This window comes from Stenella coeruleoalba (assembly GCF_951394435.1).
Source record: "Stenella coeruleoalba genome assembly, chromosome: 11".
NCBI lineage: Eukaryota > Metazoa > Chordata > Mammalia > Artiodactyla > Delphinidae > Stenella > Stenella coeruleoalba.
Genome location: NC_137157.1, coordinates 17,214,739 through 17,231,610, shown reverse-complemented (window position 1 = coordinate 17,231,610; position 16,872 = coordinate 17,214,739). Strand labels below are relative to the sequence as shown.

Here is a 16,872-nt window from a genome sequence, read left to right as displayed (position 1 = left end):
TTGGAGTTGCTTTTTGTTTTTGTTTTGGTAGATTCCTTGGGATTTTCTTAGTAGACAATCATGTCATCTGCAAATAGGAACAGTTTTATTTCATCCTTTCCCATCTTTTATTCTTTTATTTCCTTTTCTTGACTTACTGCACTATGCTGAATAAAGGTAATGAGTGTGGACATCCTTGCCTTGTACCTGATCTTAGGGGAAAACCGCATTCGGTATTTCATCATTAAATTAAGTATAATGTTGAGGAAGTTCCACTCTATTCCTATTTATTTGAGGGTTTTTTTAATCATGAATGGGTGTTGAATTTTGTCAAATGCTTCTTCTGTATCATTTGACATGGTCATGTGATTTTCTTCTTTAGCCTATTAATATGGTGAATTATATTGATTTTCAAATAGTGAACAAGATTTGCATCCCTGGAATAAACCTCATTTTTCATGGTGTATAATTCATTTTATATGCTGCTAAATTCTATTTGCCAATGTTTGTTAAGGATTTTTTTGGTCTATATTCAGGAGAAGTATTGGTCTGTAGGTTTTTTGGGTTTTTTGGTTTGTTTTTTGCATTGTCTTTGGTTTGGTATCTGGGTAATACCAGCTTCTTAAAATGAATTGATAAGTGTTCCCTCCTCTTCTATTTTCCAGAAAACCTTGTGTAGAATTAGTGTTGACTCTGCTTTAAACATGTGGTAGAATTTTCAGGTAAAACTATCTGTGTCTGAAGATTTCTTTTTTGGGAGTTTTTAAAATTATGAACTCAATTTCCTTAATAAGTATAGAGCTATTCAAGTTATCCACTTCATTTCGGGTGGATTGTGGTAATTGTGTTTTTTGAGGAAGTGGCCCACTTTAAGTTGTAAAATTTACGTGTGCAGAGTTGTTTGTAGTACTTCTTTACTATCCTTTTGATGTCTACAGGATCTGTAGTGATATCTCCTATTTCGTTCTGATATTGGTAATTTATGTCTTCTTTTTTCTTCATTGTCAGTCTTGCTACAAATTGTCAGATTTATTGATCTTTTCAAAGAACCAGATGTTCGTTTCACTGACTTTTTTCTACTGTTTTCCTGCCTTCAATTTCATTGATTTTTGCTTTTATATTTATTATTTCCTTTCTTCTGCTTGCTTTTGGTATATTTTGCTCATTTTTTCTAAGTTTTACTGAGGTATAATTGACAAATAGAATTGTAATATATTTTAAGGGTACAGTATGATGACTTGATATACATATACATTATGAAAGGAATTTCACCAACAAGTTAATTAACATATCTATCACCTCACAGAGTTACTTTTTTTTTTTTTTTTGGTGAGAATTTTTTTTTTTTTTTTGGTGAGAATACTTAAGATCTACTCTCTTAGCAAATATCGAGTATACAATACAGTATTATCAACTACAGTCACCATGCTGTACATTAGATTCTCGGAGCATACTTACCTTGTAACTGAAAGTTTGTACCCTTTCACCAACTTCTCCCCATTTCCCTCACCCCCTCAGGCCCTGGCAACCACCATTCTACTCTCTGTTTTTATGAGTTTGACTTTTTTTTTTTAAGATTCCACATGTAAGTGATACAATGCAATATTTGTCTTTCTCTATCTGGCTTATTTCACTTAGCAGAATGCCCTCCAGGCTCCCCACTGGGCCTTTGCTGATGTGGATGTGGGTGAGGCAACGGTTTTTTCCGTAGTGTTTGGCTAGAGTAGAACAGTTTTTGTCTAAAACTGTTTTGTCTTGCTAGGGTGTCCCTTTCCTAGTCCTTCAGCTACAAAGAGCAGGCTTTTGTTGGTTTTGTTTTGATTTGTCTGCCCTTGTTGGCATTTCTTGGTTGCCGGCTTCTTTAGCTCTGAGTCTGGGATATATGAAGCAAAATAAATAGAACTAACCCAACTAAAAATGTAAAAGACCTGTGTTCAGAGACTGTAAAACATCAATGAGGGGAATTAAAGATGACCTAAATAAATGGAGGCTATTATTCCACATACCTGTGTTGGAAGACTAAACAGTATAGAGTCAATTCTCCCCCTTATTATATCTGAATCACAATCGCTACTACTTTTTTTGAAAACTGACAAGGTTTTATACTAAAACATACATAGAGATGCAAAGGGAAAAGAATAACCAAAGCACTCTTCAGGAAGAATAAAGAGAGAACATTCTCTAAGATATCAAGATTTATAAACTAGAGTAATGATGATGGTGTGGCATTCACGACAAGAGACATAAATACACCAAAGGAATAGAATTGAGAGCCCAGAAGTTGACGACACATAAATGGGAAAATATTTATAACAAATATTTTGTTTATATAACAGTGCAGAGATAATTGGAAATCCATGTGGAAAGGAAAAAATATAACCTCTACCTCACACTCTGTACAAAATCCGACTCCCGGTAGGGAATAATCTAAATGTAAAAGGCAAAACAAAGCTTCAAGGAGCTATTATAAGAGAATATCTTAATTCAAAGGGTATGGAAAGATTTCTTAAACAGGAGACGAAAAGCACAGACCATAGAAAAGTAGGGAAAAGGGGACTGTATAAAAATTAAGAACTTCTGGTCATCCAAACACACAACTGAGAGAGTAAAAAAGCAAGCCACAGAGGGGAAAAAATTTTGTAATACATATAACTAAAAGGCTTACATCCAGAATATGCAAATAACTCCTATAAATCAATAAGACAAAGATAAACGATCAAATAGAAAATGGGCAAAGAAACTTCACCAATGATATCCAAATGGTCAGTAAACATCATTAGTCATCAGGAAAATCCCAATTAAAACCTCAATGAGATGCCACCCCACATATGCCAGAATTTCTGAAACTAAAAAGACTTTTGATACCTTGTATAAATAATAATATAGAGCACTGGACCGCTCATATACTGCTATATTAGTCTGTAAATTGGTACAACCACTTTGGAAAACCATTTGACAAATGCTACATTTAAATATCTGCATATTCTAAGACCTAGAGATTCCATTTCTACATATATACCCAAGAGAAATGCATGCACACGTACAGCAAGAGCCTGGAAACACCATTAGGCCCAATGTCCTTCAACAGTAGAATGGATTAAAAAAATAGTAGAATGGATTTAAAAAAATAGTAGAATGGATAAATTGTGATGTATTTATACACTGGATTACAACATAGCAATAAAAATAAATGAACAACAGTTTCCTAAAACTTACGTAATGTTGACCAAAAACACCCAAACATAAAAGAATATATACTCTATACTTCCACTGGATAAATTCTGAAAAGAATTAAGTAAAACCAAGCAGTGGTGCTTAATAATACATGCTTATAAAGACAAAAAAGTTCTCATAAAAATCAGATTATTGATTATCTTTGGTGATGGAGGAAAAAAAGGAAGCTATTGGAAGGGAGCACTAATGAAGTATAGGTAAGAGTCTACTTCTTGACCCAGGTGATGGTTATATGGTTGTTTGTGTCATGAAAATTCACTGAGCTGTATGTTTTTGTTTTCACTGAGCTGTTTGTTTTCACTCTGTATGTTTTCAATTTCACAATTTAAAAGTTTTTAAAACCTCATTCAAATGAAATCTTTCAAAACATTTATATTATGTCTTTATGATTTTTAACACTGAAGTTTAACACTATAAAGTCCTTAGGGCTAGCAGTATTAAAGTTCATAAAATCATAAAAGGAACTTTTCCCAATTACATATGTGCTCTTCTCTCAAATAGCATCAAGAAATAAGTGAACATGCACCAGAGGAAGGTACATAATGAACTACGTAAATATTCTGCTTAACAATCTATACTGTAACATATTTTTCCTATAGATGTTATCATCCTATAGCTAAATGATGAGTGTTTCTTCAGAATAACTGGTATATGAAGAAAAAAAAAGTCAACCCAAAACAGCATATTCATTTTAGCAGCTATGATACTATGGTAATAATTTGAAACAATTATATTTCAAGTGGACAGATAGGTTTGGTCTCCCTAGAGTATTACAGTCTATTCAAAAATTCAATATACTTAACACAGTATATCTTTTCATATCTTTTCTCCATCTGATGGTGGAAAAATTATGTTTCTATTTATGTACATTTTCCATTTAGATAAAAATGTTATCTGGTTAAAAGTGTCTTAGAGTCACAGATAACCTGAGGTTTCTTTTAGGGAGCAAACAATGAAAGACAAAGGCACATGAGGATAATGTTTCTAACCCTTTCCCAGAGCCAAGCTTTCTCTGACTGATGAATGAAAACTGATAGTAACAGAATGCCACCTTTTAAACAATTTACTGCTTTAAAAGGTAATTATATAATAGGTAATTTTGTAATTTTATATAATACTACATTAAGAACTCCTACAAGTCAATAAGTAATGTACCCATTTTTTAAATGGATAAAAGATACAGAAAAGTATATAAGAAATAGTCACAGAAAAGGTAAGAATGGCCAATAAACACATGAAAAGATGCTAAGACATTAATAATAATTAAAGAATGTTAATTAAAATATGATAACATTTTCCTATCAATTGGTAAAAATGAAAAAGATCAAGAATATCCAATGTTGATAAGGGTACGGATAGATAAAAGTACTTATATACTGATAGCAGGACTACAAATTGGTACAAACTTTTTGAAAGGCAATTTGACAATACCTATAAAAATTTTAAACACATACAACTGCCCTAATACCCAGCAATCCCATTTTTAAAATCTATCCTATGAAAAAATTAGTATGAGTGTGTAAAGATAAATTTATAAGGATATTTGTTATAGCACCAGCATGGGAGAATGAATAAGTAAATTTTGGTGTATATATACAATGGAAATATCAAGCACTCTTTTTTTTTTTTTTTTTTTGCGGTACGCGGGCCTCTCACTGTTGTGGCCTCTCCCGTTGCGGAGCACAGGCTCCAGACACGCAGGCTCAGCGGCCATGGCTCACGGGCTCAGCCGCTCCGTGGCATGTGGGATCTTCCCGGACCGGGGCACGAACCCGTGTCCCCTGCATCGGCAGGCGGACTCTCAACCACTGTGCCACCAGGGAAGCCCTCAAGCACTCTTTTTAAAATGCTGAATATCTTTGTTACTAATTTGGAAAGATGTCCAAGATACATTAATAAGCAAATAAGCTGCAGAAAAATATATATAGCATTTCATTTTTATTTTTGAAAAAAGACTGCACATATGCATGTATATAAGCATAGAAAAAAGTCTGCAAGTATATACAGCAAACTCTTAACAATGGTAACCTCTGGAGGGGAAGAGAGTTTTGGTTTGGAGATGAGGAATAGGAAAGACTTATCTTTTATTTAATCCTCTGCATTGTCCGAATTCATTTTAATGAGCATATATTAATTTTTATTTTTAAAATAAGGATGTATTTAAATATAACATTTATTGAGTTATTCATTTAGCTGATTTACCCAATTGGGGATTACTTTACTATTTAATATTTTATGAAAAGTTACTTTATGGTCAGAATGGGACAATTCTCTTAGAACTTCTAAAGGAAAACAAAAAAAAACAGAAATAGCAGATTCTTCACCAAAGTCAGCATCAGTTCATTTTAACTAAGGGATAAATTAAATCTAAATATAATGTTTGAGATTAGTAACCAACACAAAGCACTTTAAACAACAAAGACAGTGAAGTTAAACAAAGATGAAAACCCACCTGGACTATATCCAAAACCATGCCAGCTGAGACTGTTCCAAAGCCAGCTAACAAAAATGGCACAAGTATCTGCAGTGCCATGACACCACTGGACTCCTTTGGTAATTTCTGGTTTGCTTCCACAATGACATCTTCATCACCATCTCTAGATACATCTTCATCTTGTAACATGGCCGTAGTTTCTGAAGCCTCCCTTCCATCACAATAATTGTAGTTGGCGTAGTCATCATACTTTTGGCTACAGCTTGATGGCGTGTGCCCATTGTTGCCATGAAAAGATGGCTCTGAGAAACTGTGATATTCCATGTGTTGTTCAGATCTATTACTAAAAGTTTGTGCTGCAGTTGATAACCCATCTTGCCAAATGCTATTTCCTTTTTTGTGCCTGTCTTCCTGGTTTTTCTGGTAAATTACCGGAACCATACTCAACAGTAAGTTTAAAAACTTATCAGATTGAATTGTATTTAAACTTAAAGTCCAGTCTACAAAACCTCCTCCACTACTTGGACCACCACTTGTTCTGTTAGTAATAGATCTTCCTTTACTATTAGTCATATTGTCATCGCAAAAGACCCTGAACACCTTAGATCTCAAGCTTCATGAACCATAGCAGATGAATCAGAACCACATGAATGCTGGTTTAAATTAAGATGTTGACTTCATTGTGTAGAAAACAACGTTTCCACTAACAGAAGATGTTTAGAAGTTCCACAGAGGGATTGGATCTGGAAAAACAAAATAAAATAATTTTTAAAAGTCAGATTAACTATCTTGATACTTCATAATTAAAGGTATAAAATAACACGTGTTCTTAAACCAACCCTAATGTACTGACATTATACCCTTTGGGCTTAACACATAACTGCTTTGTACACAGAAATGTAGTATACAGCTTCTTTGTGTGTTCTATCTCGGTTAAAAATGTTTATCTTCGTATACTTTATGTAATTAATACCCATGTAAAGTCTTCAAATGTCTCTGAAATTCTACAATAGACAAAGTTATTAAATAAAGTAATGGCTTCCATTACTTATACTGAGGTCTCAGAATCAAATTGCTACAACCCTTTACATATGCAGGCACAACAAAGGTAAAGTATATGACATTATATTTTAAACATATTAAATAATCATCTGTTACTTTATTTACAACTTAATATACATTTTGTTATTAAAATATGAAGAAACGATGACAATGTTTGCCATGAAATTATTTGATAAATATCCTAAATAGTGTACATGGCATTTACTTCACATGTAAAATTAGGTTGATGTCATATTTGTAGTTTCTGACATACAAAAAATTCATTATAGTTGATTTAGGAATATAATCCCTCTGTTACCTAAGAAATAACCAAAATGAAAAGGGATTACAAATATTCACTTAATCCTATTTTGCAAGCCAACCAAAAGAAAGCTTGCAATACATTTATCCCTTAATGCCCTTCTCAAAGTCAGCTCTGACCCTTAATCCCAGAGTATGCTCCTGATTGGCTGGTTATGGACAAGATTCTCTCTAAAGATCCTGAACTAAAGACACAGACACATTGTGTAAGCTGGTTTGAGAGTGACAGGCACTGAAGTTGTGAGGTCATACATCACCTGCCCAGTAGAGAGTCTGACTCTTGGGACAGCTGCCACCACAGGTACTTACGTTTTCAAAGTTATTAGGGTGGGTCTAAGGCCTCAGGTGTTTCTCAGGAATGCCCAGCCCCGTCTTACATTTATAAGAGCATCCAAGATCAACAAACTGGCTCTGATTTGATAAGGGATAGATGGCCCACTCCCTAACTGGACTGCCCACCCACCAAGCTAGGCTAAGAATTGTTGCTACAATACTGCTGCTTTTAATGAAAACCATTTTATTCTTCAATATTTGTTTTCAATTTCTTAGAATATTGATCTCCTCTCCTTGGATAGGAAGGTCAATAACAAGGAATGGCAAAGGGAAAAAGAAAAGGGACTATGTTGGGGACAAGTGGATGCTAGGATCTGGTTCATCTACTTCATCATTCACTCACTTTCTTCCCTCTTGTGATTATGGAGGGGTCTGGGAATTCCTGCTGGGGAATAGTCTTAAAATATAGATTCTAGGACTCTGGACCTACTGACTCAGAATATATTTGAGGCATATAAACCTTTTTTTTTTTTTAAGCTCCCCAAGTGATTACAGTACAGACATCCTGTGGACCTGCAGAGAATCCGATGAGATTAAGTACTAGTTGCCATCTTTGCCACTTGCAGGCTGATCAGTATGCAGACAAAGGCAGTGTTTAAAGAAAATCAAAGGAATGGAAGCAATGTCCGAGTGAAGCAAAGAAGAACCCAAGCAGTCCACAAAGAGGAAGAAAGCCAGAACAGCTGCCTGAGAACTTTCCATGTAAGAAGGGCTCAGCTGTATGTCTGGAACTTATGAGATTTCCAGCAGCCTTACATGAGTCAGATTGAGTGGGTTTCTGTTCCTTCAACCAATTCACCTCTTTTTAAGTAGTGAGCATTTCACTGCCCCAAAGAGATCTCTAAGCAAACAAAAAAACAGAGCAAATCTCAAAGAGATAAAGCTTTAAGACAAGTCTGAAGGGCCAGTGATGGATATAGGCAATTTCTTCTTCCCCTAGAAGCAGAATTATAAGGGTAATCAAAATGGAAATGCAGAGAAATGTAGATAAAGAGAGATGACAGTATGTATATCACCATTCAGTCACCATTCAGCTCAAAAAGCATGCTCAGGAAAATTGACCAGCTAACACTAAATAGTAAAATGGAGTGAGGAGAAGGTTAAACAAAGAGGAATTTCCCAAAACAAGTCATCTCTCTTAGAGTATTTGCAGGACATGGTTAAGCACATAGTCTGCACTGAGTTGGCCAGCAGGATCCAGATGCGAAGACACATCCAGCTCTCACTCTTGCCTCTAGTATTCTTTCTTTAGAAGGTTAGACGGAGAGGTGGATATTCTGTACACAGGGCCACTGTGTACAGAGAACAGATAGAGCCTTTGGGTAAATTTAAAACAGTACCTCCCGGAAAAAGGAAGCCACAGGAATGGAGTCTCCGGCTGGATTTCAGCCCCCCTCCACGCCCTCAGCCAAGCACCTTCAGGCACTGCAGGATCTGCACAACCTTGAACAACAAGACTGGGCAGCTGGGTGAAATGGGAAACTACGCTTAAAGAGCATAAAACAAACAAACAAAACACCACATTTTTATTGTTGTTTTCCTCAGCATCTTTCCGCAGCTTTTCAGCTTATGGTATTTCCATCTCCCACAGTAAAACCACACTTGCCCTGTTCCATGAGGTTCTGGTAGGCCTAGCATCACAGTCCCCTCCCCTCCAGACCACAGAATGACAAGTGCCTGGAGCAGGCCTGAGTCCTACCCTGGAATTTCACGTATTTGTTGGCTTATTATTTCCTGAATGGCTACTAGATCCTGGGGCTGCCCCATTAACAAAAGAGGCACTATTCTTGCTTCAAGGATTCTTCCTTGTAGTGGGGAGGAACAACAATCAGGTGAGCAAATAAATGAGATAATTTGTGGTAAAGGCAGTGAAGGAAACAGTTGATAGAGCAAAGAGTGAATGACTTGCAGGGCTACTTCAGAGGGGAAGGCCTCTGGAAGGGTGTTTTCTCACTTCCTTTTGGAAGGAAATAATTCTAAAGCTGTCACTCTGTCTTCCTCCTCAAAAAGCTTCCTCTACCACCACTACCACCACCACCACCACTAACACTTGGAGGAAAGCTCATGTGTGTTAGAAAAGGATCCACAGAAACAGAGAATCAGAGCTAGGAGATGATGAGAGGGTTCTGACATCATGATGAGAATGTCTATCTCATTTATTTAAAGCCCGTTCCATCTCTGTTCTTCCCAATTATATGGGCCAAGAAATCTCCGCTGCTTAAGCTAGTCTGAGTGGTGTTTCTGTCCTAACATCTGTTTTTTAAATAATGCAATTTGGAAGTATTAGGAATTACCTTGCTACCAGTGCATGCCACGGACCACATACCACCGTCTTGCACTGAGGAAAATGTGTTTATTTTTATTTATCCTTCATTTTATCCAGTTAATGAGTGATCAGTTATTCTAATGCTTGCATATTGACAAGGTCTATTATCTCCCTTAAAGACTCCTTAAATTTTCTTCCTTTAAAGAAATCACTTAGAAACTCATTGAATAATGGTTACAATCAAAATACTTTGTGGTTGATTTAAAATAGGTAATGTACACATATGCCACTAAATAAAAAGTTGGTTGGGTTGCTCTATATTGTTATTCATCCATGAATGAGTAAAAACAACTAAAAATTTTAAAAAATAAGTGAATAGAACTGGGCAAAGTTTCCCCTGGTTTTAGGTGCTTTAAGTTAAAGAATACCAGTGGAGATATTTATGGGTTACTCTTTAGCTACCTAATAGGTAATTTTAATCTAGTACCAACATAGCCGAAAATAAACAGTGTCTTTAAAAGTTTAGGTTAGCTTAGGTTTCAATTCTCAATTCTCTTTGTAAGTTATAAAGCAAGCAATCTCTAGGAAAAAGGAATCCACTACTTTATTTGCTAATGGCCAATGTTTGCACAAAACAGGTTTCCAAAAAAAAAAAACAAAAAGCATCTGCAGCAGGTAAAACAGGTACAGTGATTAACATTGTGGCTTGATTTGTTTTTTCCAAATTACTACATGAAAAAGAAGTATTATCTATAGTGCTCATGTAAGGTCAATAAAAATATCAGGCATGATTCAAAAACCCTAGATTGAGTGGCTATATCAGATGCTGTTATGTAGCAATTTTGTTCCAAAGATTCTTTAGGTGTTATGTGGAGCCAACACAGGGGCAAGTCTATTCGAGTGCCTTAAACCCTTGTTACTCAAAGTATGGTCCACCGTGCAGCAGCACTGGTATCACCTGGGTGGTTATGAGAAATGCAGGATCTCAGCTCCCGTGCATAACCCAACCTACTGAATCACAACCTGTGCTTTTAATAGCATCTCCAAGTGATTTATGTACACATGGAAGTTTGAGAAGCACTTCCCTGAACATTCAAAAAAGAATCTGATTTACACCCATTAGACTAAAAATTAGATGTTGTCAGACTTTCAAATGTGAACAAAGACATGAGAACTGGTAACACATACAACACCACTAGTGCAAGTGTAAACTGTACAACCATGCTGGAAAACAATTTGGTATTATCTACTAAAACTGAAGAGGCGGGCTTCCCTGGTGGCACAGTGGTTGAGAGTCTGCCTGCCGATGCAGGGGGCACGGGTTCGTGCCCCGGTCCGGGAAGATCCCACACGCCGCGGAGCGGCTGGGCCCGTGAGCCATGGCCGCTGAGCCTATGCGTCCGGAGCCTGTGCTCCGCAACGGGAGAGGCCACAACAGTGAGAGGCCCGCATACCGAAGAAAAAAAAAAAAAAAAACTGAAGAGGCATATGCCCCACATTCCAGCAATTCCACACCTAAGTACATACTCTGAAGCGACTCTTGCTTTGTACACCAGGAGACACATAAAAGAATATCCTTAGCAATATTTTCACACTAGCAAAAGAACTGGAATTAACTCAAGAAAAAAGATAAATGGCGGGACAGTCACACAATGGAATATATGAAGAAGGGGATGATAAGCAAGCACAAATTTGAAGAGAATGGTTACATTTGGGGAAGTAGTACAAAAGCACACAGGGAACTCCAAAAGTAGTGGTTGTATTTTTTAGGCTTGATGGTATATACGTGTTTATTATTGTTTTTTAAACATTTTCATTACATCACATGAGTGCTTCAGTCACATGAGTGATATTGTGACAGATTTTCTTACTCCCATTTATTGCTCCCCTCCTATAAGATGATTGTTTTCTCCACCTGTTGCCATGTTACCTGCAGGGACTATGGGAGGATTATACTGCCTCACATCCCCTGACATCAGGTTTGGGCATCTGACTCATGATGGCAGCAACATCTACAAACAGAAATAGTTCAGCTATGGCTTCTTTTCCATCTGACATGGGAATGACATGTCCTAGGTAAGTGCTGCTTCTTCAGACTGGGTCCTGGGACAAAGATAACACACAGAGCTGCAGCAACCTACAAGCAACATGCAACACGAGAAAGAAAGCTTTGCTGATGAAAGCCACTGAGAGTGCGGAATTGTTTACCACCACAGCATGATCTAACAAAAGCTAACCAAAAAAGTAAATATTTTAAAGAAGACTCTGAACCACAGATTCCCATCTAGTTTAGTTTAAGAGAATCTCTCTGATATATGAGCACATAAGGATTCCGTCTATGGTTAAAGAGTTTGAAAACAGTGTCTTCCAAACATTCAGATCTCATTAACCAAATTTCCCCCCAAATTTTACCAATTTAAAAATGATCTTTCCTCTAAAAATAAAAATGCACAAAGGACAAAATCTTGGACTAAAAGCCTTTCCATTGAGCACATTTAGATTTATCAAGAACTCACTTCATGCTCCCTGTGAAAGCTTTGTCATGGGCCAGCATTAATCTATAGAGTTGTGTCAGGGAACCACTGACTTAAAGGAAAACAAACTAATACAAAACAATCCTGATGAATTCAACTGTAGTTACGAAAACAAAAAAACATTAACGCTAAAATTGCTTCTTTTTAGAAGAAAAAGAATTGTATGTGTGTTGATTTACTAAATCAGTATCTTGGAGAAAATCTGCCTATCGTGCTGGAAGAGGCATTCTGTTCCATTGCAAAGGTTAAATAATACACTTGAAAAATTCATCAGAGCTGTGAGTTAGCAGGCCTAAGTCACGCCTCATTACTAAGAGAGGCAATAAATGGAAGTTTAACACTGTTATCTTCCCATAACAACAACAAAAAGATTATCGCACTTAGTCTAAAATCTCAAAACTTGTTGGGGGGTGGGTATTTTACATTTGTATAAGCACACATAAAACCACAGCACTATCGCACACACACACACACACACACACACACACACACACAATAACCTAGAAGTCAAGCCAGCTTATGGTTACTGTGTATTCTTAGTTTCACCACTCTGCAAGTGTGCATTCTGCTTTTTTTAAAATTTATTTATTTATTTTGTTTATTTATTTTTGGCTGCGTTGGGTCTTCTTTGCTGCGCGTGGGCTTTCTTTAGTTGCGGCAAGTGGGAGCTACTCTTCATTGCGGTGCGTGGGCTTCTCATTGCGGTGACTTCTCTTGTGGAGCATGGGCTCTAGGCGTGCGGGCTTCAGTAGTTGTGGCACACAGGCTTAGTTGCTCCGCAGCATGTGGGATCTTCCCGGCCCAGGGCTCAACCCGTGTCCCCTGCATTGGCAGGTGGATTCTTAACCACTGCGCCACCAGGGAAGTCCCCATTCTGCTTCTTTCATTTCCTCTGAATATATGTCTTCTGTTTCTGTTTGTTATGAAGATGTAGATAGTCACCAAACAGGATGCGTTATGTGGTCAGTTAAATCAGATTTCAGAGAGGTCATGCCAGCCAAAACTAGCTAGACCTTAGCCAATATTGCACAAATTATTTTCTTGTTTTATAAAAAATTTTGGTACATTCTTTTGAATAATATCCAGTAAGTACTTAATTGAATAGCAGGTTCACACAGAAGGATTATGTCTATTTAATTTGCTTTTTACAGCACTCAAACCGCAGGCTGCCTTTACGGCCGCTCAGTTTTCTTCCACTACGTTCATTTAAAGAATGAAACTTGGGCTTCCCTGGTAGCGCAGTGGTTGAGAATCCGCCTGCCGATGCAGGGGACACGGGTTCGTGCCCCGGTCCAGGAAGATCTTACATGCCGCAAAGCGGCTGGGCCCGTGAGCCATGGCCGCGGAGCCTGCGCTCGGCAACGGGAGAGGCCACAACAGTGAGAGGCCTGCGTACCGCAAAAAAACCCAAATAACTGCTACCTCACAAATACTGTCCTCCCCGATTAAAAGGCTCACCTCTAAAGTGGAATTAACGTATCCCCCCCCCCCCCCCCCCCCCCGGCCACACACACACTTTTTTTGCTTTGGTTGAAATGCATAGAGTTAGCTCCTAGAAAAAAAAATGCTGACTTTTTGGCTTAAACTGGAAACTGTCTAATTAAACTGAATTCAAGCACTCACACAGGTTTCATTTAGGTAACATTTAGGTAATTTAGGTAGTGATGTCAAGCTTTCTTGATTTGGTAGTCCTGATATTCTCTAACAAACACAGAAGCTTGAGAAATCATGGGCATGATTCAGCTCCTGATATCCCAAAGCTAAAGGACTCCATAAAACAATCACTCATTTCTAAGACTGCCCACTGATAGAACAGAGTAACATCATAAAATTTAGCAATCCTCAAGTTTCTATAGGCCTAAAAGACAGCCAAACATTTGTAAAGAATTTGTTTGAGCCCAGAGAAAGAATCAGTGGGTATAATAAATCTTCGGTATAATAAATCCTCAATACCTCTCAAATAATGTTCCAAAGGAAACCAGAACCAGACAACTGATTTGTTTTCAGAATCACAACCCTCAACCCCACTTAAAAACATAATTTTTTAAAAAGAATGATTTATTTGGAAGAAGGATACACCGAAGACAAGCCAATGAATCAACTAAAACAAAATCCGCAATTGAACCATTTCTGCTTATTGAGAAAATGTTGACAGAATAAATATAGTGTGTGTCCAAAGAACTAAGTGTATTGCATAAACAAAGCACAGTTCATTCTACCAAGTGCACTGACTGATACTTGGTAGAATGAACTTTGATTATATTTATCCCCTATCAAATCAACTGAAAAGTGAAAAAAAAAACCCCAATCATTTAACTAGATTCTGATTAGATTAATAGCAATACAGATTTATAATACAGGTAGTAAACAATGACCAGAAATATCACTTAGTACTACTGTTTGAAACAACTCGGTGAATAGTTGGTAGCAAAGGAGCTAAATCAGAGAACTGTTTTGAAGCCGAGAAACTGCTTTTAAACAACAAAAGAGTATATTTCTCCCATTTTAAAACATTTCTTACATGTATCTTATTCAAAAAAACTACTTAACCACACTCTTGCAATTAACTTGCAACTGACATTCCTTAATTTCCTGCAAACTACTGCTGAGAACATCACCACCTTATCAATCACCCTAGATAGAGTCACATGAAACTTTACTTAGAAATTATAGCTACACAAAGCCTTGCTACTGAAAACTGGTATTTTCCTTTTTCTTTAATGAAGATTGAGCGACCCTTTTATTTTACTTCAGCAACAACGAAACTTACAGCTACATCTGAAACTCACATCTATGATCAATTTATTCATCTTAATGTTACACTCCTAGTTTTATTTTCTCTGGTAGTGGTTTCATAATTTTTTTAAAACCCAGTATTTCTTGTAAATGTTATTTTTTATAAAGTGACTCAACACCTTTGTGTAAAAGGTAGTATACATGTGAATAAAACATAAATAATACATTTCCTTACTGGTTTTCCCTGGCACTTATAAATCTGAAATACCTGAATTTAGAGACTAGGTAACTGGAGTTCAGCATTTCAAATGAAGAGGAATTATTATTCAGAACTCACCAAAAAGTATACTTTCATACTTTTAGCCTTAATACATCCTTACACTCTTAAAGAGAATTCCATTTTTAAAACGCAAACGCACTTCTAGCGCCAACTTAAAATATACACTTTATTCTTTGTACAATTAAAGTGAAAACTGAATATAAAATCTTCCAGAATTGTAAAGTGCAGAATGGATAACCATGTGTCAAAGTAAAAATCTTCTTTCTAAGAAAAGGAAAAGGGAAAAATGATTTGCCACGTGTAAGGTTAACATTTTTCTTCTACATTTGAAGACCAAGAGTGCCCCATAATTTTCATGGTGATCCCATTCCAAATATTTACTCAGAGCCATTCTACCCCTCCAGGGGCCCTTCTCCCTCCCCTATCCCTGAGGTGAAGCAGCACGCTACACCCTGCTGAGCAGGCCACACAGAATTACACTACCTTCTACTAGGTGACGAAACAGGACAGCTCCCAAACCCAGTGAGGTCTTCCTCAGGTGGTGGCCTACCATCACCTTCCCTCGCTGGGACACCTTCACAATGGTACCACCCAGGGAGATGACACCAATCTTCCCCCTTCCCAAACTGTACTTTCCCTCAACACTGCTCCCTGGTACACAGAGCTGTGAAGGCAGGGCAAGTGCACAAACTCACAGCAAGAGGCTCTATTAGATTAGGTGAACCACAGGTACACAGTGTTACCTTACTCAACTATTTTGGCATCAAACTGAAATAATGATCTAACTCTTTCCGTATCTTTACTCTCTGCAATCAAGTCTCTCCTCTACCCTTTGGTCAGAGCTGCGTTCCTTTTTATTCAAATACCAGTTAAAAAAAAAAAAAAAAAAAAAGGAGCCCAAGGGCTCTAAGTCCAACTTGAAGTTCAAACTAAAACTACCCTCAAAGTCACCCCAAAACAACTTAGTTGCCACATACTGGCCTTTGCTCATAAAAATATCCTGACTACCTTTCTTTCCCAGCTCATTTGGAAATGGTGCTTCTAACATCCACTGGCATAGAGTTCTATTGTTTTTCTATTTTTCACAGAAGTGATATGTGTTCAATGCAAAATAAACAAATAAATCAAGGACAAACAAAGTTGTTTATTCTGGAAACCCAGCATCCAGAGATAATCACTGATGATATATTAGTGCGTATGATAACTTTATTGTTGATATATTTTTTTCTATATCTATGTTTAAAACAAAAATTGGTTCATATTACACACAGTTTGGCATCCTGCTTTTTGCATTTCATAAAATATCAAAAAAGAGTGTCTTATCAGTATCCTACAAAGTTATTTTTAATGGCTACTTAAAATTTCCTCTTTCTAAAACTCCCAGGGGCTCTAAAATTTCTTCTTTCCTACTTCTCCCCCTCCACGGTTTCCCAGTAGGAACACAACTAAAAGGCAACATTCATTCAATTAATACATCCTAAACACTTCCAGAAAACTAACATTCCACTGTATTCACAGCAATTATTTCATTTATATTTTATATTGTTAGATGATCATGAATAAACAACTGTATCTGTGCCACCAAGTTCCAAGGAAGGGCCAGGCTGCCATCAAGTCTACAGTGTGTCTCCCCCATGAGCCATGACATATAATTCAAAATAACTCCAAACAAAATAAGACTCACAACAAGGTACAACTTTTCCTAGAAAGACTA

The 16,872-nt window shown here is 37.0% G+C and overlaps 1 protein-coding gene across 2 annotated transcripts in view; it reads right to left on the bottom strand.

Moving 5' to 3' along the window:
- SLC41A2 (solute carrier family 41 member 2) overlaps window positions 1–16,872 on the bottom strand; it is a 129,563-nt gene that overhangs the window by 100,706 nt on the left and 11,985 nt on the right. For both annotated transcript variants that reach the window (XM_079936297.1, XM_079936298.1), the window contains exon 2: window positions 5,666–6,390. In XM_079936297.1, the coding sequence (XP_079792423.1) occupies window positions 5,666–6,220 (555 nt within the window). In that variant the 5' untranslated portion in view covers window positions 6,221–6,390. The remainder of the gene's footprint in view (window positions 1–5,665; window positions 6,391–16,872) is intronic.